Here is a 20,175-nt window from a genome sequence, read left to right as displayed (position 1 = left end):
CTGGCGCCTACCTTCTCGACCTGAATGCCCCTTCTATTTTTTCATCCAGGATGTTCGACTTTGTGGCGACTGTTCGTCATGGAGTAAACACCTCTCCATCGGTTAGAAGACACCCTACCAGTTGGGATCTCACTTATCTGGTGATACCTCGGCAACTCTCGGTTCTCGAGATTCAAGATTTATTATCTTCGCAGACATGGTGAGAGTGAGCCTTAAGCAGCGAACCTTGCGAGTGTACCACCTGGGAGCACGGGACATGATGTCACCAGAATATTTGGTGGTAGGTTATCTACAGGATAGTTCCCACCGAGTCAATCATGTCTGTATCCAGCAATGTCACCTATATCGTGGACGATAGTGACAGCGCTATCGGGTACCTGTGTGCATCGACGCATCAGAGGGTCACTAATTCGTACTTCCACGATACCTGGACATCAATAGCCAGCACGAACTGTGCAGATGGTTGGTTCCAGTACAAGTTTAATGGTGGCTATGTCCTTCATGTTGCCAGGCGTTATCTCACCCGATCTTGTGTGCAGGTACCAAGGTGTACATATTCTCCCCCAACACGGAGTATGGGCAGAATTATACGGTGAACATGGACTCTGCCGGTGCACTCATTGAGTATGGCAATGGCATATACACCTCCGGCCTCCTGCACGATGGGGAACACACTGTTATTTATGCCATCGGCCACGAAGAGCTACACCCTGCTTTTGACTATTTGACCGTCCAAGCAGGTTCATCGACGCAGATGAAAGGGCGCACTGTCATCGTCGATGATTATGACCCTGACATAACATTCTCTGGCAATTGGTCCAATGTAGCCTTCTATCCCACCAAGTTCGACTATTCTACTGGCACATATCAGAGCACCGCTCACTGGAGTAACACTGCTGGGGACTCATTATCGTTTCGTTTCTATGGTACATAGCTTTTCTCTGCGTCTCGTGTGTCTAACCTCAGTTTTATCGGAACAGGATCATCCGTTGCGGTGTACGGCATCATCAGCAATACGACCGACACCGACGGTAGTATCGTGATTTCGTACAGCGTGGACGCGGAGAAAGCGACTACATCGGTGTCTTCGGCTAATGGCACCAATCAACCTATCCCGATGGCGCAGCTGTTCAGTGTCAATGTGCCTGATGGTTTGCATACCCTCGTTGTGAACGTTACGTTCGTACTGAATTTGCGGCAAATTGGAATTGATTTCATCACTTATAATGCGTCGTTTGAGAGCATTGATTCCATGCCGTCTCTTTCTGACTCACCGGTATCCACCACTTCTTCATCAAAGACGACAAACGTGGGTGCTATTGCCGGAAGTGTCGTCGGAGGTGTCGTTTTTGTCACGATCTTTGCTCTCTTCTTGTACATCTTCAAGAAGCGAACATATCAACGACGCCGTACTCGGGCAGCTGCTGTCGTCATCGGCAGGAATTACAATCCTCACCTTGGTAAGGATCTTACTGTCATGTCGAAGGTGGCCGTGTGTTCTGATTTGATCTCCCGGTCTGTCCAGACGCGAAGCATCAGCCCATTATCGAAGCGTACCAAATGCGAGACCAGAAGGCGCTACCTTGACAATCCAGATGTTGGTTGTTCTAACATATAAAACTCTTTCCTTTTCATCTACTTGTTGTATCATTGGTTTGTATCACATCTGTATCAGTTTTTGTATTTATAGCACTCCGAGTTTCTCATTTGCTTTCCGGTTCATTCTGGCTAGCTACCTAGACTTAGCTATCGCAAGTAATGAAAGTTCAGTATTATTTGATAGCAGACGAAATCCTATCAGAAGATGGGTATAAAGTCCTGCATCCTATCCCTTGCATCTTGTGCTATGCACTCCGCTATCCATGTCAGATTCCGAATCTCCTGCTCCTTCAATTTCATATAGGCATAGAAGATTCCATACTGGAACTGTTGAAGGAACGCAAGCTTGTTGAGATGCACTTCGGTGTTGAAGAAGCGATCCTCCAACTGTGACACTGCACTCAAGTCATCGCCGTTGCCGTCCAAATGTGAGGATTCAGCGAAGAACGACCGGTACTCCGACACGCTTTCGCAGACCTGTCGAACCTGGTCAATGTCATCTGCTTTCGCAAGCTGGTTATTGCCTTCTGGGAAGAGTCGGCCAATCGCAGGGAAGAGCTTGGCGCGCTGCTCCTTGCTGAGTTCCGTGTTGAAAGAGTTGATGGTGATATTGACCGTTCGGCGATCTGCTTCAAAAGATAGAATGCGTTGCATGACGTCGGATGTGGGTGAGCCGAGGGTTGAACAAAAGGTGTAGAAGTCCTCGAGGTAGGCCTTATAGACCGTGTTACGGATGATTTCGATATTGAGGTCATCGAGGTCAGAGGCAGATAAACAGTCACGGAAATACGGCGCTATTTTGACTATGAAGTGCTGTTTCGCTGAGAAAGTTGTAAGAGCTCACCGAGGGGAGTTTCAACTAGGACACTCTGGTAAAGTTCCTCCACATTTGTCGCCACACAGAGAGCGGGCATTGTATCAAACACCCCCAAGGGATGACAACGCTCCAAAAGCTCGTGTGTGTCCCGTTCGTGCAACGTTCCAGTGATGAGAAGTACAACATTGTCGATCATGTACGCATACCTGACGTCTATGAGAACGCGCGAAGCACGAAGAGGACAGCGCACTAACGTGATGTAGTCCAGAAATTTACTCAGAGGCTCTACAGCATTTGTTCTGAGGTAATTGAACTGGTCCACAAGAATCTGAGTTGCCTTGTCGGTGATGGTCGAGGTGGAAATCGGTAGGGGCTCATTAGCCAGAAAGTTGCCGTAGTCGGTCGCGGCCAGCTGCGTTCGGAAGTCTTGGAGAACCATGAATATCGAAATATCCAGACAGCAGCGCAGCTTACCTTCCAACGTCTCACATTGAGTCAGGTTGGCGTAATGGCTTTGGGTGAGGATGCCGGCCCTGTACCCCCGGACTGTGCCTTCAAGGAAACCACTGTCGACCTGCAATAGAGCTGTGTAAGTTGAGCTTTTGGAAAACAAAATACAGAAAATGGACGCTGTACGTTGAAAAATAAGGCCTCCATGGATGTCATACAAGGCCAACCTGTGTTCTTACGAGACGCTTCAGAAAGGCAGGTTCTTCCCACGATAAAGCCGATTCAGGTGGGAACGTTTCAAGTGGTTTTACGTTCAAAACAAGTCATCCGTGATCACCTTGTTTGGGGTTATGTAATCTTGTTCCATGGTCCTATACACCACACCCTCAGCCTCTTCATGCCAAGTCCATGATGGCATAGATGTCTTGCCAAGTTACTGCATTGATGATAGCCAACCATCATTATTAGTCTCGGTTTCGCGAGCTGGCATTGGAAGATTTTCTCGATGTTTCTGATATCAGATATTACTACAGCATGACAGTACCACCGAACACCCCTGCGAGTATGTCCATCTGGATAACTATATGATTGTCCTCCAGATACAATCTCCGAGCACCGTTCATCATCGCATCAGCGATTGTGGCCATCATTGGTGCGCAAATCTTTTTTTTTTCATCAGGACATGATACTGATGTGATAACATCATTCTGGATGTACTCCGGTCATCACACACTTGCACATGTGTACAGGCTGCGTCATTTTACTCACCGCAAAAACTCCTAAGTCGCTATCACTTGACTGTATTCAAGTGACACGCCTCACGCTCCAAATTCAACTGGCGGTCAATACACCGGCGTGCATTTTGCAGCAGCCGGAGTATATACAGGCAACGCACTCTTTCTGAGGCAAGATCGCAAAACAAGTGAACTTGATGGATCTTTTTTTCCAGCTAGCCTGGGGAGAACGTTTCAGGCCAAACGAAACGCGCCATAACAGTGGCCATGCAAATAACCATCGGCGACCTGGGCGCGGTAGCAGGGTGAGCCGATGATCTCGATGTGTATATTTATTCTGGCGTCCATTGATGAGTGTTTTAGCGTTTATTTACCGGCCAGACTTCGCATCACACAACTACCGCAAGCCTCATATCAATTCTATTTGTTACCTCCTTTTCGCCATTGCAGCAACAGCATACCTGTGGCTGTAGATGTCCAAGGAGAATAGAAAACGAGCGTTCAGCGTCAAAAACAAGGATCTGCACAAAGAGATTGATCTCCGTGAGGAGGACAGACCCAAACAGGGAGACCGTGATATCAATTACCGATCCGTCTTATGACTACGGTGCATGTAAATAATTAAATACGAATATTACAGTAAGATAAAAGTGTGATATTGATGAAGAGGCCCTATGAGCATGATGAGGAGTGGATATATAATATTATGAGTGGATATATAAGTATCATGAATGGTTAATGCAATGCAATGATACAAGGAACTAGAAAAATCGTTACTTTGAGGTTTTGCGTCTCTTAGACCTTGAAGTCTGGCGATAATAATCCTCGTCATCCACGTCACTAGGACCGTGATCCGTCATATAATCAAGTCCTTTGCGCTTGTCTTCGTCAATCTTGCGTAACAGACGTAGATGTGTCGACAGAGATCTGAAAAACTCATTCTGGCACGACAAATCAGTATCAATGATAGTGGCTCGAGGCAACAACAGACCTTATACACACGGACCCTTGCCCCGGGTCCGGCCTCCTTCATGAGCTTCTTCTTCTGCTCTTGATGCTGTGAGGCTCCATAAGCTATCTCCACGCAAATTTCAGCTAATACAGACCTTGGCTTGTTCCGTCTTCAACAGCTCGGCCAAATGCTTCACCCACAGGCGCAGGTTCTCCTCCGCTTGCTTCATTTTCATATCGTAGTCTTCGTCATCTTCAACAGCAATGGCCTCGTCGTCTGAGCCGGGAACAAAGTAAGATCGAACTGTGATCGCCGTACTCCTACGGGGTCTTTTCCTCCCACGAGGAGACCCAGAGGTCGCGTCATGTTCTTGTGTCACTGAACTGACAGGGATATTGGCCGGCGAAGACTCCTTTTTCACTTCAACCTTAGTGTAAAGCTTCCGTGCATGGTCGGACTTGGGTATGTATTCGTCCTCGTTCAAGAAGAACTCTGCACCCGACTCTATTTCACGGTATAGTTGATTACACTGGTGTCAATTGATCAGAAGAGTTACGATACCGAGTTGATGAAGTCAACTCACGGGTGCTCTTTGTAGGCGGGCGAGTATTTGGAAGTGTTTGAGCGTTATCGGTACCCGTTGAGCACGTCCGGCAACAAGTAGGTAGTCGTTAAGAATCTACAAAGGTGTTAGCAACGCTAAAGAGGAAGAGGTATTACACATACCACTGAATTTTCGTTAATAATGGCGTGAGTCATAAAAACGGCCGTTACGCTGCTTCTGGGACCGAATTCAGCTTTAATCCATTTAGCAACATGCATTTGGTCTGGAGAAAATTGATGAGTATCTTAGGTACTTGAGCAGTTTTCAGACCTACCATGAGGGATATATGTAGGAGGGGTGACAGGTATCGCGTCAAAGATCATTCTTCGGCGCGACCTTGCTGGGGTCAACTCATCTTGTCGGATCATAGCCGACAAAGGTTCTTGCCCAATTTGACCCTGGGGACGTATCAGTTAAACTTATTCATGCAATACATGTAAGGACGTGCAAGACGCACAAGAACCTGACGCGGAGAGACCATTTCACGGTCAACCTCTTCCGCGGAACTAGCTGATGCCAACTCAGAAGAAGAGCATCCCTTGCCATGAGTTTCGCGTGGAATAACCTTGCGATTCGGACGACCGTTCCAGAAGTATTCATTGTCGTCATTAGTCCTGAAGTAAGACCGGCAGAGTCTAGCGTGGTAGCGCGAACAGCCGACAGGCAGATCGGCCAAGTGCAGTTGGTGAGTACCCAGAGCCGACTTTATGATGGCGCCACGGACACAAGAAAATTCCTCATAGAGCTTCTTCAACATCTTGCCCTGGTGTCAGGTACGTGCATCACAAAATGCTGCCAAAATCTAGATTCTAAAGTCGGCGCACCTTGCTTTCAATCTCCATACATCGACCGGTAACTTCATGGACAATGTCTTTTACCTCTGCGGCGGTCATTCCTTTCTGCCCGGTCACCTCTGAAATCATTTCCTTGCCCATGTACTCTATCAGTCCTTGATACTTTTCCGTGTAGGGGTTTATTAGGAGATTGTGCAGGTCCGTCTTGGTCAACACACCAATCTTCAGAGTGTCAAGGCGTTCTTGGATGGTGGCGGTATTCACCCGGGAGTCTCCAGGAGTGAAGACCGTCATAAGCATGACCAGCCGAACAACAGGATCAGAAGAAGGGAAATCGGCGTAGAGATGTTGAAGAGCCTCTTGAGTCTGCGGCAATGTTATTGACGAGGTTTTCAGAAAGAGCTAAAAAGACATTAAGTGGACAATATAAATCACAAGGCTGTGTCATACTTTCAAAAGGTCCTCGACAAGAGTCCTTGAAGAAGTCAATGCTTGCAAGTAATTCATAGACACGGACGCACGAAAGATCAAAGAGTAAGTTCCCTGATTTGTTTAGCTGCTTCAAAGCCGCGTAGCCATGAGCATTGTACTTCGCCTCCATACATACCTCTGCGGCTACTGTGCGGCTCATATACATCCTATATAAATCATTGGATAAAGCATAAAAAATGTCAGGACGCGTGAACATACGTGAGATCAAGCCTGCAAAGCTCTTTGACGTTATTTACAACATCATCAACGCTCCTCCCCGACACTTTTTCGAACATCTTTCGGAAAATGAAATTTCGGTACTGCAAACTTGTTACTACACCATCAAGGGACGGGACAATATATCAAACCTTGCTGTCCATGAAGAAACCATTAGATACCGCATAGGGGAGCAAGCGTGGCTCTAATGCCAGTGCCAACGGAAACTGGGCCATCAGAGGGTCCTATTATCGGTGAGAAAGAATGAGCGATTATCGAGCCATGATGGTTACCTTGTGAGAGAAGGGGATGAACTTGAAACGAGTCAGTAGAGCCTAGGGAATGAGGATGGGGGACACATACATTGTACTTGTCGAGAATATCCCGTACAGTCTCCCAATTAACTCGTCGTGCTTGCGGTGGGAACCGACTTTCTTGGAGAAACCATGTGAATATGGTACCATCGTCTTCCGACTGCCAAGAAGATCAAAGTCCAATGATAGGACTGCAAATGGGGAGCGCCGTACCTTGCCTCGAGGTATATCACCGTACGTATCCGCCGCCAGCTTCAGAAAATACGTGAATACCGAGAGAGGGACGGTCCGCACCCAGGGTGTTTTGATGAAGTGCGACCGAGTATGGAAGTAGTGATGGAAGGCAACCTGTATTAGATATCGCGAGAGGTGTGCACCGCTGGTCATCAAAATCTAACGTAGGTAATCACAGGTATAATGATGAAGGCATCAGTTGCCTGAAAACCGACGGAAGAGGATCAAACGCACGTCAAGAACACTCTCTGTGAGAATTTTCCCTCGACCGAGGGCTTGAAACATGGCCTGGGTTGGGCCATAGCGGGTAAGGAAGTAATGGGCCCGGACGTAAGGGACTTGAGAGAACTGGTAGAAACGTTTGGAGACCATGGTAAGAGAGCCTGGGTCAGTGAGCTCGAAGAATATTAGCTGAAGGACATCGTCTGCCAGAAAAAGCATAAACATCATGAGACACGGGTTGTAGCATGGAGGCGGTCTGTCGCACTGACCACAGAGACGTTCCATATCGAGAGAAAGAGCTTAAAGTCGTCGGCTCAGGCGTCTTTAAAGGAATGAGGGGAAGAGAAACGCTGAGCTCGCTGCTGAAGATGATGACAAGGAAGGAATAGAGTCGTGGTAAAAGTCAAGAGAGCAAATTGGTGCAGCAACTCCGATCCGACGGTAGTACTGTTACAGATGCCAAATCTGGGTGACCTACCCCCGGACCGGCCATGACATATAGAAGGAACTGGCGTTTCCTGATTGAAAGAAACATTGAATTCAAATACATCTTCTTCAATCGCATTCAATGTCCTTCATTTTTCCTTTCTCGCGATATTCTCAGAGTTGAATCTATTCAAAACATTCGGACAAAGTAGCTTTTCCATACTCTCCATGGTAGTTTCCAGTCTTTCACTTGCAGTCTTGGTTCAAAAGCGTTAAAGTTTGCCATCTCGAGCCGACCGAGGATGTTCGCGACAGGTGTCTGTGCAAAAAATAAGCATTCCGCTTAGATCGAAGAAAAATTTAAAGTGAGCATACTCCTGCCATAAAGACCGGCATCACCGCCCGGGGGACTTTACCTTCAAATTCGTTGTCCTTGAACACGCCTCGGGCAGTCTGGAGATGGTCATTGGCTAAAGTAGCCAGCTCAAACACCGCATCCTCGATACCCCGTGCATCGCCACCCTTGCGAAACACATCCTCCTGTACGACCCCGTGCTTTGCAGTGATCTCTGCTGGTATGATCATCCTACTGTTTGCGGCATGGAAGGGGAGTGCTCGTAAGAGCGTGGCGAGGGTTTGGGAGATGCCCAGGTGAGACGCGGCATGTGACAGAGTAGATGAGGAGGAGGCCGAAAATAGCGAAAGCAGAAGATACAACAGTGTGGAAGAGGTCGCCTCCGCATGGGCCGTCAGAGAATCGGTTGTTAGGTGGACCGAAGTATACAGCTCAGCTTCCTTGGAATGGGAACTGACTCAGAGTGAGTATAATCAGCACAAAGTACAGAGGCCTTACACGCGCGTCAATTATACGTTTGAGGTGGTATGCAGGTAGGTGCGCCCTTTGGCAAGCATCATACAAGGCCAGAGCAATTGGATGCCGGGGAGGACTGCCCTGCAACGGTGACCTCAACCAAAGTTCCAGCCTCGGAAACAGAGCCAAGAGACGCACATCAGAGAAACTTTTGATAGCATCCCGCCAAAACTGCATTCGCATTTGGCCAATCATGGGATTCGAGACGTTGTCCTGCACCGTTGCCAACTCCACCTACCAGAACTAAGCGTATATTATCTGGGAACCTATGTACACCCACAGAAAAGGCTTTAAGGGCAAAATAGGCGGGCCGCAGTTCTGTCGGGTAGAAAGGCGACACAAGAAAAGATTCGTAGTCCTTTTTGCGGACCAAGTCGGCACAATACTGATCAGGTCGCTCGATGCCAGCTTCGACAGTGGACAGGCATCGTCTTGAGAGTGGTAGACACCGAAAGTTGCCGATGTACCGGAGAGTCAATGTCATGGTGGTGGTAGTGCAAAATGGAGAGAGTATAACGTGACCGTATATTCTTTCACTTCTACCACCATGAACGACACGCGCCAATTTGGCGACCTCGCCACCCAGCTCGTCACAGAGTCACGTCGCTCGACGCAGACCGACAACTTGCTCAAGTACAACGATTCCCTCGTTCGCTCTATCATACGCGAACAGCGCGACCTCGAAAAGGCTGCCCAAACACTCGCTATCGAGGCCGATCCCGACAATTTGCCCCCTGCTCTGCTTATCTATCAGACTGCAATCAGTCGTAACAAGCGCTGTCTATTGGCATATCACACCCATCGTCTCGACCACCTTAAAGACATGTACTGGGCAGTGGGCGGGGCACTCCCTCACATTCTATCCAACTCCGATATCCGGGGCAAACTTTCTCCTCATGAAGTCGACTATTTACGTCAGTATAACAGCACCGTCATGGAGTTTCGAGGAGAATTTTCATACGAGCTCGACATCATGGCCGGAATCACAAATCCGCCCAAGGACCTTTTAGTCCTTGTGCACGTCGTGAGGGACTGCGGGGTTATCCAGACAGAGCAAGGCAGCATCGATTTCCAAAAGGATCAACGATTTATGGTCCGGAGGGCAGACATCGAACACCTCATCGTTCAAGGGTACTTAGAGGAGGTTTCATAGGTCGGTTATCCTTCTAACTACCGAATAAAAAAATACTCAGCTCATCTTTAGGTGACAGCGTAATGCTCTGTTTCCGAGTATGTGTCATGCTTTTCACGTATGTCGACTGATATTTATTTAACCTGGCCACAGAACCTTCTCCCTTGACATGCCCGAGCCCCACTCCGCTCCGTGTCCACCATCGCCATCTGATGACGCTTTGTGGGTGACCTCGAATACTCAATCTTCGTCTGGAATCGTAACATGATACATCTGATTGCTATCCTGAAAAAATATCCACATCATGACACGCATATAGTCTGTCTGCGGAACCTGTTTCAACCCACTTCATCTATCCCGCCTACGCTGCCCCGCACCACATCGGTAAATTCTCGGGTGGAAGACATCACCGAGTGTATGATATGCTGATCATCATAACCTTGTGCTATCTTCCGAGTTGAGATGATTTGGACGATGAGGGCGGTTAGGTACCCGGTGGTACCTCATCACATCGAGACGTGGAGTTGCATATGACCGAACCCCGAAATACGGGTGACAATGCGAGCCGTTGAGAGCGGCATAGCTTGTTTTTGACGCCAGGGATGGTTCCAACTTGCATGACGCTATTTTAGCAATTCAGTCAATAACCAGTGCCTTCGACTTCAGGATTCGCAGATAGGGCGAAATACATTGGTCGATCCCGGAGAAGGACATGGACTCGGATGCGGGGGATGAACGCGGTCTACACAGACGTACTGTACTTTTTCGAATCGATTCTATCAAATGCAGGCGACTTTCAGCCGACCATGGGGGAGGATAGTTTTCTAGTTGTAGACACGCGCTGATCACATGGTCGCGAAGGTTCCAACCACTTAGCCCTAGCTGCGTTACGGGCCCGACCGTTCCTGAAGGTCTCAATGAGGCCGGGTGCTGGTAATAAACCATTTCTGACTTTGGAAGATGGATCTCACACTGATCCGATTCGCATCCTGGTCTAATGGATGACAATACTCGGCCTCGTGCGGACTGGTCATGAACGAGGACCAGCAATGATGCCAGGAGCCGGCTTTACGGTTGTGTAGGTCCTCCCTGATAACCTCGACGAGTCCAACGTTATACAATTACTACCAGATATCAACCTGCTCCTAGGGGCGATGCGGTAAGGACTGACAAACCCATCACCCGAAGTTTATATTTTCCGGATCCAGGACGAAATGCAGCGCTCTCACCAATCCGGCTCCTGCTACAGTTCCGTGTGTCTCTCCCCCAGACTCGTGGATACACGCCTAGGAAAACAATCCGTCCTTCTCCTGGAACCGCTTGTACACCTCCATCACATTTTCCTTCATTGCCCGTCGACGCGCATGCCTCTGATTGCGATCATCCACATGTTGGTCAGTGACATGTGGAGGTGATTGTTCGTACTCCCCATATGAGAAAAGCATTCTCAGCTTGTACAGAGGCTCAATCTCCCTCGCACAACACTCTTCTACTTCTTGCATGATGCCGGTCATTCCACCATATCGATGGACTGATCGGGCAGAAGGTGTCGAATAAAGCAGTCCACCGTAGGAATGGCCCACAAAACCTCTTGGAAGTTTGCTTATATGATGTGGGCATTGCTTCTGCAACAGATCATCGACGGCAGATGCAGCTTGTGTCTGTATGAACGCCAGGAAACGCGCTGTACCCCCCATGCAAGGTCTCGGGTAGCGGTATGGGTGGCGTGTAAGACGAAGAGGGCGGTGTAAGATCTTCGTTACGACGCGGACTGAGAGGACCTGGTTCAGGATATCCAACGCCTATGATAATGCCGTAGAGCCGACTGTGCATCACTGTCTCCACTGCCATCCGAAAGTACGCATTGGCATCCAGAAGATAAACCATCTTTGTCTGCCACAGGTCAGTTGGAACCACGTTCTCAGGCCAAGCCACGAAAATACGATATGATTTTCCAGTCATGCTGCAGACAATGTCCACAAATTTTTGACGATAGAGCAGAGGTGGCATCGATAACGTCCAACTTGATGTCAGCTGTGCCTGTCCTCCTGTCCTCTATCGTTTTCCCTTTCTTTCTTCCCTTTCTCTTGGCCTCTTGGCTAGCGGGGAAGGTCTGACATTTGGCGGACAGCTCAACTTGTTCTCGTCCATAGTAGTCATCGTTCTCGGATCCCACAGGAACAATTTTCGCGAAGTAACCGAGAAAATTCGAATTGATAGTACCAAGATAATGGATTATCTTATCTGATTGACTGCTGATAACGACTTTTGTGCACGCCCACATCGCGTCTACGGAGCATCCTCCTTGCTCTGGAATGCTCCGAAGGAAAATGAAAATATCCGAAGGATAAGTCTTATAATTTTGATACAAGTATCTTTCCTACGTCCCTCCAAATCAGCTGCTGTGAAAATGCGGCTTCCAGTTCGTGGACATTCAAGTTCTTCCGGGTCTGAGGATCTATCGAAACAACCTGGTGTAGTAAGTGCAGATATCTTACGTGCTGCATGGACCAAGAAGACATTGGCAGCCGCATTTGTTGCGTACGTTCATTCAATTTTCCAATCATTGCTATTTGCGCTGATATTTTTCTATCAGCTTGGCATTCACAACGTTTAGACAGACATTAGAACAGTATACGACAAAGGTCTACACGGCCTATGCTACGAGTGACTTTTCGAAACACTCTCTACTCACAACCTCTGATGTCCTTGAGAATATCACTACAATCGTGGCGTACCCCATCATTGCCAAGTTATCCGATGTCTTTGGGCATACCGAAGACCTTGTTCTGAATATTTGGCTGATGGCCCTCGGCGAGATTATGAAGGCCGCAAGCCTCAACGTCCAGACGTGGGTGGTATGTTTATATTTTCACGCAAAATCCTCGACAGGTCAACTGAAATCACATAGGCCGCTGGAGTCTTTTTTACCATGGGAGATGTGGGCTTCGCTTCACTACTTAGCATATTCATCGCCGATACGACCACCCTCCTCAATCGTGGACTATAGACCACTGTTCCTGAAACCATCGCTTTGGTTCCGAGAATTTACATTAGTAGCATCATTGACGGTGCCGTTCTCGCCGGTCCATACTGGCGGTGGGGATACGGGATGTGGGTGGCCATACTTCCCGTATCCGCTGCACCCCCTCCTTCTTATCCTCGTCTTGTGCCAACGCAGAGCTAATCGTCTCACTCACACCAAGACCAGTTGGCTCTCGATGCTCTCTACATGACGATCCCTCAAATCCCACCACGGTGATGAAAATATGGAAGCTTATGTGGATCGAGTTGGACTTCGTCGGTGTCATTCTGCTCGTAACATCGTTAGCGTTGATTCTCATTCCATTAACTCTGACGGGCACAGATAGTCTGCAGACCTCTCCAGGAATCATCGTCATGATCGTCATCGGAGCGGTTATTTTTGCGGTGTATATTTCCTACGACGCAAAGATTGTTACCAAGCCTTTGATTCCATATAGGCTTGCAAGGGAGTATACCTTGGTGTTTGCTTGCATCACCGAAATGTTGGACTTCCTCCATGACGCCACCTTCACATCTTTCTTTCCCTCATTTCTCCAGGTAGGTTACTCCTCTTATGACGCACTTCAACGTCGCTTATATACAGCCAATAGGTTGCCGCTTATCGCTCTGCGACCACAGCTTCTCAGATAGAGTGAGTGAATCTCTTTCACAGCCTAATATCCCAGCTAACAACATGCGATAGTAATGCGCACCGTGTAGCATATTAGGTAGCATCTCCACTTTGTGGATTGGCGTTGAAGTACATCCGACGTCACAAGTGGTGCTACTACCTCGGCATCCCATCCATACTACTCGGTCAAGGATTGTTGATATACTTCGTCCTGCCAGGCCGGGAAACCACCGCCGTAGAATTCTGTGTGGCGAAGATTCTCGTTGGTATTGGGAGAAGCTTTTATAAGCCCGCGGGCCAGGTTGCCGTACAATCCCTGGCAAGACAACAGGATGTTGCAGTTGTGGTTGAGATTATTCTTGCTCTAACTTCTCTGGGCGGTGCTATTGGTTCTGCGTCAGTATAACCAGCCTTTTTCTGCGTTGTCACTGCTGAATCCACGAATAGGATTTCCGGTGCTATTTGGAGTAACATGCTGCCATCGTGCCTTGTGGAGAATTTGCCCGAGGATTACAAAGATCAGGCGTCAACGATATTTTCTTCCATCAAAGTCGCCATGAAATATGCTCGGGGAACCGAGGTACGAGATGGGGTACATGTAATCTTTGATGTACAGATGCACGCAACCTCCCTGCTGGCTCACATAAATTGACGTATTCTCCCGTGGAAGCCGTGAACGTCCATCTGCGGTGCGGAATGCGTCCAGCCGCGCGTTCCGATCCCTTGTCCGAGTGTCCGTCCGTACATGCAAGGGGGAGACGTCGTACGGGACGCCATTGTATTGAGCTACAAGCAAGTTCAGAGGATTTTGACTATCGTTGCTTTCACCGTGATGGTTCCCAATCTCCTGTTCATGTTCTTTATCCGTGATGTCAAATTGTCGGACGATATGACGTTAGTAGATCATGGGGAGGATACAGCTGTGGCGAGTCATAAAGATGGCGCAACGAGTGTTACAAGGAGCGACGAGAAACGAAGCGTAGAGGATGTTAAGAGTTAAATTACCTTTATCTTCAAACGAATGTATTCCTCTCTTAGGGAATCTTGGCCTATTAGCTGGAACTAGCCTTTTATTGATCCACGAGCGATGTCGTCAAGCCTACACCCGCACAAGAATACCCATATACAGTATTTGACAGATGGCCTCTAGGAATAAAAATATGATGCGGCGTCTTCGAGACGCCGCACTGACCGTTGCGGTGCTATTCGCGTTGTTTGTTATTGACGGATCTGGAAGCACCACAGACCGCAGAGAACGTAACTGTACCCTCAGATTAAGGTATATTAGACTCCGTAAAAGCGAGGGACGCACTAGGAAGAAGGCATTCGCAAAAAAGAAGTAGAGAAAGACGATCGTGTAGAGGGTCCGGCCCATGTTCAGGAATCCGAAGACAATGGTAAGTATCACGCTGAAGTCACTTTTAACAGTCAAAGAAGATAGAAAAAGAAGTCACCCACCCCACGAACTTGTATCCTGAGTATGCGATGATATCCAGGGCCTGACTTGAGCCTTGGATATTCAAAAAGTAACATCCTAGGTATACGAAACCAAAGTCGACAAGCACCACGAGGAATGCGCCTGAAGCGAGTTCGCCGAGGACCTTTGGGTGGAAACGGTCTTGTATGCCGGAATGGAAGGCAGCAATGAGCATGTAAGTCACGAGCGCCATTACTACAAGAATGTAAGTAAGCTAAAAGTGGAGAAAAGGCAAAGACGCACGCGGAATGTACAAGTCAGGACTATTCACATCCTCTCGAGGGGGCTGCCATTCAGTCACACCCTGTTCTGAGCGTCGAATCCTACGCGACCACGGACGATGGTCCCAAGGGAAAATGACGAGTTTTAGTTTGCGCATGACATAGGAATTGGACACGTTGAACTGGTGCTTGAGGCTCGCCAACGGGAAGAAGCCACCGAACTGAGAAACCATTCAGCTGAAGCCCTGGTACGGTGGGAGGTAACGCACATTCCGCTGGACATACTCCTGGCCCGCTTGAACGGCACTGTTACCCAGCTGTAACCCCAGCTGCGTTGTGGCATCATTCATACCCCATGCCACAAAATCAGGCTGCACAAAGTTGGAACCGACGTTGGGATTCGGTGGTGGTGGTGGCTGGAAATGACAGGAATATGCTGGCACATGCGTGTATTGTTGCTGAGGCTGAGGCTGAGGCGACGATGAAAATCGCTGGTAGCCTTGAGGAGATCCTGGCGTCAATGGGGGCTCTGGTATATATGCAGGATGGGTGGGCACTGGGTGCCGGAGGGGAGGTGGTGAATGCGAGCTATAGTTCATGGAAGAAAGCGTAGTGATAAACACGTATACACACCAAACCAGGAAATTAGAGAGCTATATATGGATGCGACTCTCGAGTCAAACTACAAAAATAAGAGCTGAATATCATACAGCAAGAAATGTCTACTACGTTACCACGCATGAATCACTGCCGTGCTCTTGTCAAATGCAACTTCCTCATCGTCCCTACTGAAATACAATACATGATATACATCGACTCCAATACATATAAATTCATCAAGATTTAGCAGAGCTAAGAGATGCAGCCTCATTCTTCGGCATTTTCTTGTCACCCGAAGCCAACTGTTCCAGGTCTGCAGGCTTGAAATAATGCGGCGCCACTACATTCAAAACACGTCAGCAGTTATATCACACATAGATAACATAAAATATACCTTCCATGAGCCAGGCAGGTTTAATTTCCATGACTTGCCTCATGTACGACTTGGACGTCATAACAAGCTCATAGTACAGCACTGTCTTGACAGGCGGCTGGAATTGAAATAAGCTCGAAGACGGATGAATATAAACTGTATGATTCGTCTTCAGTGTGCGGTACGAATCACCGCTCTTTTGTAGTTGGGCCTGAAAGGCACGTTAAAGAAGCGCCAAACAACCAAGCACATCGCACTTACGGTATTATAGAAGTAGCCAGCCGTTATGGCTTTCTGGACTGGGGTGATATCATTCGAGTTGGGATTCGACTTTATCACAATCTCCACCCGCTCACACAACCCTGCTAGCTGGTCTCGGATGTCGCGTGCCCGACTAAGACTCTTGAATTGGAGGAACTGCTCGTAGCAAAACTGCTGCGAATAATTCGTTTCGGCCCATTGCTCCCAAACGTTCAGAAGGGTAAAATGATCTCCGCCAGGACGAACAAAATTTTGTCGTGCTTGGTCTGCGTGAAGTTTCTTGTCCTTGGGTCTGTAGAAAAGTGATCCCGACTCCGAGAGCATGGCGATAATGGTCAGAACCTATGACAGCTGTTAGACTGCGCTACGTATCGAATGACGTATAAGCGGACAAACCTCATCAGTGCACTCATACTTTTCACTCGAAATGATCGCCTTGGACAACATAGGATCAACAGGAAATTCTGCCATCCGCCGGCCCAGCTTTGTGAGCTCTCCTCTGTCATTCAAGGCTCCCAAGGCATAGAGCAATTCCAATGCTCTCATCAGGGTCTCCCCCGGAGGTGGGTCCAAAAATTCAAACCCAATCAAATCGTTGATACCTAGCGACTTGAGAAGCAAAACAACCATGCCAAGATTTGTACGTTGTATTTCAGGTACAGTGTTAGCTTCCAACTCATTTGAAAATGCCCATTTTGTGTAAAGTCGGAATGACTTTCCGGGCCTGACACGACCGGCTCTTCCTGCTCGTTGATTAGCAGAAGCACGAGAACACTGATATCGTATTAGCAAAGAAGAGACAGAATCAATGAAAATAAACTTACAGGAACGACAACCAGAGACGACATTCCAGTTCTTGGATTGTACGAATTTTGCTTGACGAAACCAGGGTCAATTACAAAGACCACTCCGTCAATCGTGATGGACGTTTCAGCGATGTTCGTAGCCAAGACCACCTTCCTAGCACCTTCAGGAGTAGGTTCAAATATCTTCGCCTGCATATCGCTTGGAAGATTAGCGTAGATGGGGCATATGATCAGCTCCGCAATCTTATTACCCAATGTGCGGGCTGTTTCTTGAAGATTTTCGTGACAAGCCTCAATTTCTTCTTGACCCTGTCACCTTTATTAGCCAGCCAAATAGACTTTCAACATAGAACACACAGTTAAAAACACCAGAATATCGCCCTTCGGTTGTGTCGTATGGATTTGAAACACGGTGGTAATGGCAGCGTGAAGATAATTAGCTTCGGGTTGGGGGGTGTAATGAATATCGACGGGGAACTGACGACCAGGAACTATTTCAAGTGGTAAATGTCAAAACCTCAACTCTACCAAGAACGTACCATAAAAAGTCGGTGCGTCATCGAAATACTCGCTGAACTTTTCGGCATCCATTGTAGCACTCGAAATCAATAGACGGAGTTCTGGACGGAAACGTGCAATATCCTGATACCATGGACATCAGCTCATTTCAAGTTATTACAGGGAACGAAAAAGTACCTTGACAAGGGCAAATAGAATATCTGTGCTCAAAGTCCTCTCGTGCGCTTCATCGATGATTAAGGCGGAGTATCCAGCTAGATCTGGTTCCGTCAAGAACTCTCGAAGCAGCATGCCATCTGTCATATATTTCAGGACCGTCTTGTCGCTGGTGCAATCCTCGAACCGAATGGAGTATCCTACTTCATATCCAACTTTCGTACCCATTTCTTCGGCGACACGGGCGGCGACAGACATCGCAGCAACACGGCGCGGTTGGGTACATCCGACCTTCAATCCACCGGCTGTATACCCAGCCTCATGAAGATACTGGGGCAGCTGGGTGGTCTTCCCCGATCCCGTTTCAGCCACTACGATGAGGACTTGATGTTCTTTGATGGCCTCAATGAGCTGCTCCCGATACGCATAGATGGGGAGGTTTTTACGAGTTTCTTCAATAGTTCGAGCTAAAGAAAATGAATTAAGCGGCATGAACAAGTAAATCGGTATACAACGCGCCTCGCTTTTCAGCTGCATCGATTTGATCTTGTATCAACTTCTCGGCAGCAGTCATTTTCGTTCCAGGTAACGCGGAGTCCATCACGAACTTGATTGTTTGGCTCTCGTCAAAGACATACTCGTAGTCAACGACGATCTCCTTCTTATCCATTGCACCAGTCTTGAAAGTACTGTGCTTAGTCTGACTGGCTTCCCACTGGTCGACATCGGTGATGAACTGGTCGTCTTTCGGCTTAGCTTCCTCATACCGCTTGTATAGTGCGTTCTCCTTCTTCTTCTTGTCGATTTTGCCCTGTTCCGTGATATAGTCCTCTGGTAAAGCATAACCATCCCATTTGTCGTTGATCTTCAGTCGCTCCTCAACGAGCTTGAGGAGCTCCTTTTTCCGCTCTAGCTCCCGTCTCTCCCGTTTGGATATCTTCATGCCGCTGAATAGAGATTCATCATCGGCTATTTCTTTTCGAAGTAGCTCGATTTGCTGAATCTCACGTTTCGTTAGATACTCTTGCCGCGAATGTAATCGGAGTCCCGGAAGAGCGATCCCGCGGGCTTCAGCATCGTCAGCGAGCTGTCGCCGCTGAGCGGCGTCGGCAGCAGCGCCCGAGGCTTTCGATGACCGATCCTCTACAATCTTTTTCGTTTTCTCCCGATCTCGGTCTCGAACTCGTTCAGCGAAGGCGTCCCTGTCCTTTAAATCCTCTAGACGTTCTCGTTCTTTCCTGATCTCCTCGTCCTCCGGAAGTTCCTCCTCATCCTCGGCATTATCACCTTTCCACCGCTTCCTGGCCTTTTCCTCCTCGTCACTCTCCCACTCCTTCTCGTCATATTCTCGCTTCCGTGTCTGACGATCGTGTTTCTTCTCTTTCTGCCGTTTCTCTTTGGGCAACGGAGCTACACCGTCAACTCCGTCGTCCAGAAGTAGGCCAAACTTCTGTGAGCGCAGAGCCTTGGCTTCCTTTTCGGCCTGTCGTTGAGCTTTCTCGGCAGCTGTCCGTTTATGTTTGTGCTTGCGAGGTGCCTGCTGGAATACTTGGTTTATGAATTCATGAGCATCAGCGGTGTCTGGTAATCCGGAAGCATTCAGGGCCGAGAAAAGGGCCTCGGGCGTCTTTGACGAGGAAGCTAGATACACGTTTGTAAACAGTGAAGACAGAAAAGAATAATCGAGAAACCGACCTGAAGCTAGCACATAGTCAATAATGCTACGGTCTGCGACGCCAAATAACTGGAGGACATTCAAGTCAGTTGGGTGGTGCAGACACGTTACAAATACTCACGCACTCGAAGAGAGTTGTCGCTGATATACCGCTCAAGCTCAGAGGACATGAGGGTGAGGCTAACCGCGATAGAGTCAGTCGCGGAGAATTCTTTGTTTGCTTGTGTCGTTCGGTCCTAATACTCTGAGAACAAAACAATGACGCATAGATTTTACTCTGCGAACTACGCCTCGCCACGTGGGCGAATCTCTGAATGACAGGGACACGTCCTATACTACCCGCGATCTAGTATAGGGCGATCCCGGATTACCATACAGATACGATCCGTTTTTGGGAAAATTTTCCACTCATGATTCACAAAAATCTCTCACGTAGCAGACATGTAGGAGAAAGCTTTTGAATGAAAATTGCGATGGGTAGTCGGACTGGCCTGAACCCATCATTTGGGAAATAATTGAAATGAATCATACGTATAGACTTCACTCGTACTGCAAGAAGGATGAAGAACAGCAAGTAGTTAGGAAACTGATGATTC

At 48.1% G+C, this 20,175-nt stretch overlaps 11 protein-coding genes across 11 annotated transcripts; 3 read left to right on the top strand and 8 right to left on the bottom strand.

The window, feature by feature from the left end:
- The first annotated feature begins 19 nt into the window (after positions 1–19).
- On the top strand, positions 20–1,821 carry BT62DRAFT_935343 (uncharacterized protein). The gene is made up of 4 exons (XM_043186914.1): positions 20–486; positions 540–926; positions 981–1,460; positions 1,526–1,821. Exons 1-4 carry the CDS (start codon positions 318–320, stop codon positions 1,585–1,587), a joined length of 1,098 nt encoding a protein of 365 aa, XP_043036521.1. The 5' UTR covers positions 20–317; the 3' UTR covers positions 1,588–1,821.
- BT62DRAFT_935342 (ATPase, V0 complex, subunit D) lies at positions 1,642–3,153 on the bottom strand. Its single transcript, XM_043186913.1, has 5 exons — positions 3,053–3,153; positions 2,891–2,990; positions 2,671–2,842; positions 2,444–2,622; positions 1,642–2,393 (listed from the first exon to the last, which is right to left on the bottom strand). The coding sequence occupies exons 1-5, from the start codon at positions 3,071–3,073 to the stop codon at positions 1,798–1,800; spliced, it is 1,068 nt and encodes a 355-aa protein (XP_043036520.1). The 5' UTR covers positions 3,074–3,153; the 3' UTR covers positions 1,642–1,797.
- A 1,078-nt stretch (positions 3,154–4,231) lies between these two features.
- On the bottom strand, positions 4,232–7,810 carry BT62DRAFT_345687 (uncharacterized protein). The gene is made up of 17 exons (XM_043180582.1): positions 7,677–7,810; positions 7,420–7,610; positions 7,165–7,344; positions 7,001–7,111; positions 6,931–6,951; positions 6,790–6,882; positions 6,641–6,741; positions 6,472–6,588; positions 6,401–6,425; positions 5,981–6,352; positions 5,605–5,919; positions 5,431–5,554; positions 5,279–5,379; positions 5,136–5,231; positions 4,707–5,081; positions 4,592–4,657; positions 4,232–4,541 (listed from the first exon to the last, which is right to left on the bottom strand). Exons 1-17 carry the CDS (start codon positions 7,690–7,692, stop codon positions 4,374–4,376), a joined length of 2,472 nt encoding a protein of 823 aa, XP_043036519.1. The 5' UTR covers positions 7,693–7,810; the 3' UTR covers positions 4,232–4,373.
- Positions 7,811–7,980: 170 nt separating this feature from the next.
- BT62DRAFT_953897 (uncharacterized protein) lies at positions 7,981–9,207 on the bottom strand. The gene is made up of 5 exons (XM_043188282.1): positions 8,985–9,207; positions 8,843–8,938; positions 8,687–8,785; positions 8,209–8,628; positions 7,981–8,152 (listed from the first exon to the last, which is right to left on the bottom strand). The coding sequence occupies exons 1-5, from the start codon at positions 9,186–9,188 to the stop codon at positions 8,024–8,026; spliced, it is 948 nt and encodes a 315-aa protein (XP_043036518.1). The 5' UTR covers positions 9,189–9,207; the 3' UTR covers positions 7,981–8,023.
- Positions 9,208–9,221: 14 nt separating this feature from the next.
- BT62DRAFT_345622 (GINS complex, Psf1 component) lies at positions 9,222–9,939 on the top strand. Its single transcript, XM_043180581.1, has 2 exons — positions 9,222–9,857; positions 9,909–9,939. Exon 1 carries the CDS (start codon positions 9,252–9,254, stop codon positions 9,855–9,857), a length of 606 nt encoding a protein of 201 aa, XP_043036517.1. The 5' UTR covers positions 9,222–9,251; the 3' UTR covers positions 9,909–9,939.
- Positions 9,940–10,320: 381 nt separating this feature from the next.
- BT62DRAFT_1009618 (uncharacterized protein) lies at positions 10,321–10,870 on the bottom strand (the record flags this gene model as incomplete). Its single annotated transcript, XM_043177575.1, has 3 exons — positions 10,321–10,459; positions 10,498–10,741; positions 10,789–10,870. The coding sequence occupies 3 exons, from the start codon at positions 10,868–10,870 to the stop codon at positions 10,321–10,323; spliced, it is 465 nt and encodes a 154-aa protein (XP_043036516.1).
- Positions 10,871–11,122: 252 nt separating this feature from the next.
- BT62DRAFT_922146 (uncharacterized protein) lies at positions 11,123–12,120 on the bottom strand (the record flags this gene model as incomplete). Its single annotated transcript, XM_043184383.1, has 3 exons — positions 11,123–11,520; positions 11,618–11,799; positions 11,828–12,120. 3 exons carry the CDS (start codon positions 12,118–12,120, stop codon positions 11,123–11,125), a joined length of 873 nt encoding a protein of 290 aa, XP_043036515.1.
- A 126-nt stretch (positions 12,121–12,246) lies between these two features.
- Positions 12,247–14,491, top strand: BT62DRAFT_1009616 (uncharacterized protein; the record flags this gene model as incomplete). The annotated part of the gene is made up of 10 exons (XM_043177574.1): positions 12,247–12,377; positions 12,433–12,694; positions 12,748–12,777; positions 12,847–13,000; positions 13,048–13,418; positions 13,472–13,512; positions 13,564–13,576; positions 13,640–13,887; positions 13,939–14,071; positions 14,198–14,491. The coding sequence occupies 10 exons, from the start codon at positions 12,247–12,249 to the stop codon at positions 14,489–14,491; spliced, it is 1,677 nt and encodes a 558-aa protein (XP_043036514.1).
- A 99-nt stretch (positions 14,492–14,590) lies between these two features.
- Positions 14,591–15,788, bottom strand: BT62DRAFT_1009615 (YIF1-domain-containing protein; the record flags this gene model as incomplete). Its single annotated transcript, XM_043177573.1, has 4 exons — positions 14,591–14,900; positions 14,950–15,163; positions 15,212–15,410; positions 15,459–15,788. 4 exons carry the CDS (start codon positions 15,786–15,788, stop codon positions 14,591–14,593), a joined length of 1,053 nt encoding a protein of 350 aa, XP_043036513.1.
- A 23-nt stretch (positions 15,789–15,811) lies between these two features.
- BT62DRAFT_345514 (P-loop containing nucleoside triphosphate hydrolase protein) lies at positions 15,812–17,665 on the bottom strand. The gene is made up of 6 exons (XM_043180579.1): positions 17,587–17,665; positions 17,248–17,531; positions 16,820–17,197; positions 16,424–16,765; positions 16,184–16,373; positions 15,812–16,129 (listed from the first exon to the last, which is right to left on the bottom strand). Exons 2-6 carry the CDS (start codon positions 17,422–17,424, stop codon positions 16,026–16,028), a joined length of 1,191 nt encoding a protein of 396 aa, XP_043036512.1. The 5' UTR covers positions 17,425–17,531; positions 17,587–17,665; the 3' UTR covers positions 15,812–16,025.
- Positions 17,666–17,717: 52 nt separating this feature from the next.
- BT62DRAFT_345586 (uncharacterized protein) lies at positions 17,718–19,784 on the bottom strand. Its single transcript, XM_043180580.1, has 5 exons — positions 19,705–19,784; positions 18,424–19,648; positions 18,109–18,371; positions 17,926–18,044; positions 17,718–17,871 (listed from the first exon to the last, which is right to left on the bottom strand). The coding sequence occupies exons 1-4, from the start codon at positions 19,747–19,749 to the stop codon at positions 18,018–18,020; spliced, it is 1,560 nt and encodes a 519-aa protein (XP_043036511.1). The 5' UTR covers positions 19,750–19,784; the 3' UTR covers positions 17,718–17,871; positions 17,926–18,017.
- Between the last annotated feature and the right edge of the window lie 391 nt (positions 19,785–20,175).

The sequence above is a fragment of the Guyanagaster necrorhizus genome (genome assembly GCF_019112545.1).
Source record: "Guyanagaster necrorhizus MCA 3950 unplaced genomic scaffold BT62scaffold_25, whole genome shotgun sequence".
Classification (NCBI taxonomy): domain Eukaryota; kingdom Fungi; phylum Basidiomycota; class Agaricomycetes; order Agaricales; family Physalacriaceae; genus Guyanagaster; species Guyanagaster necrorhizus.
This window is presented reverse-complemented; position numbering and strand designations above follow the sequence as displayed.

Coding starts and splice junctions, on each gene's coding strand:
- BT62DRAFT_935343 (XM_043186914.1), top strand. CDS start 318: ATGTCTGTATCCAGCAATGTCACCTATATCGTGGACGATAGTGACAGC. Junction 487..539: donor GTTCCAGTACAAGTTTAATG/GTGGCTATGTCC, acceptor TCTTGTGTGCAG/GTACCAAGGTGTACATATTC. Junction 927..980: donor ATTATCGTTTCGTTTCTATG/GTACATAGCTTT, acceptor TTATCGGAACAG/GATCATCCGTTGCGGTGTAC.
- BT62DRAFT_935342 (XM_043186913.1), bottom strand. CDS start 3,073: ATGGAGGCCTTATTTTTCAAC. Junction 2,623..2,670: donor AAATTTCTGGACTACATCAC/GTTAGTGCGCTG, acceptor CATAGACGTCAG/GTATGCGTACATGATCGACA. Junction 2,394..2,443: donor CCTAGTTGAAACTCCCCTCG/GTGAGCTCTTAC, acceptor TAGTCAAAATAG/CGCCGTATTTCCGTGACTGT.
- BT62DRAFT_345687 (XM_043180582.1), bottom strand. Junction 7,345..7,419: donor TCACAGAGAGTGTTCTTGAC/GTGCGTTTGATC, acceptor TACCTACGTTAG/ATTTTGATGACCAGCGGTGC. Junction 6,952..7,000: donor ATATTCTCGACAAGTACAAT/GTATGTGTCCCC, acceptor ACTCGTTTCAAG/TTCATCCCCTTCTCTCACAA.
- BT62DRAFT_953897 (XM_043188282.1), bottom strand. CDS start 9,188: ATGACATTGACTCTCCGGTACATCGGCAACTTTCGGTGTCTACCACTC. Junction 8,939..8,984: donor TTGCCCTTAAAGCCTTTTCT/GTGGGTGTACAT, acceptor TAGTTCTGGTAG/GTGGAGTTGGCAACGGTGCA. Junction 8,153..8,208: donor TGCCGGTCTTTATGGCAGGA/GTATGCTCACTT, acceptor TTTTTTGCACAG/ACACCTGTCGCGAACATCCT.
- BT62DRAFT_345622 (XM_043180581.1), top strand. CDS start 9,252: ATGAACGACACGCGCCAATTTGGCGACCTCGCCACCCAGCTCGTCACA.
- BT62DRAFT_345514 (XM_043180579.1), bottom strand. CDS start 17,424: ATGCAGGCGAAGATATTTGAACCTACTCCTGAAGGTGCTAGGAAGGTG. Junction 16,374..16,423: donor CTGGCTACTTCTATAATACC/GTAAGTGCGATG, acceptor CGTGCCTTTCAG/GCCCAACTACAAAAGAGCGG. Junction 16,130..16,183: donor ACCTGCCTGGCTCATGGAAG/GTATATTTTATG, acceptor TTTTGAATGTAG/TGGCGCCGCATTATTTCAAG.
- BT62DRAFT_345586 (XM_043180580.1), bottom strand. CDS start 19,749: ATGTCCTCTGAGCTTGAGCGGTATATCAGCGACAACTCTCTTCGA. Junction 19,649..19,704: donor TCAGCGACAACTCTCTTCGA/GTGCGTGAGTAT, acceptor AATGTCCTCCAG/TTATTTGGCGTCGCAGACCG. Junction 18,372..18,423: donor CGATGCAGCTGAAAAGCGAG/GCGCGTTGTATA, acceptor CATTTTCTTTAG/CTCGAACTATTGAAGAAACT.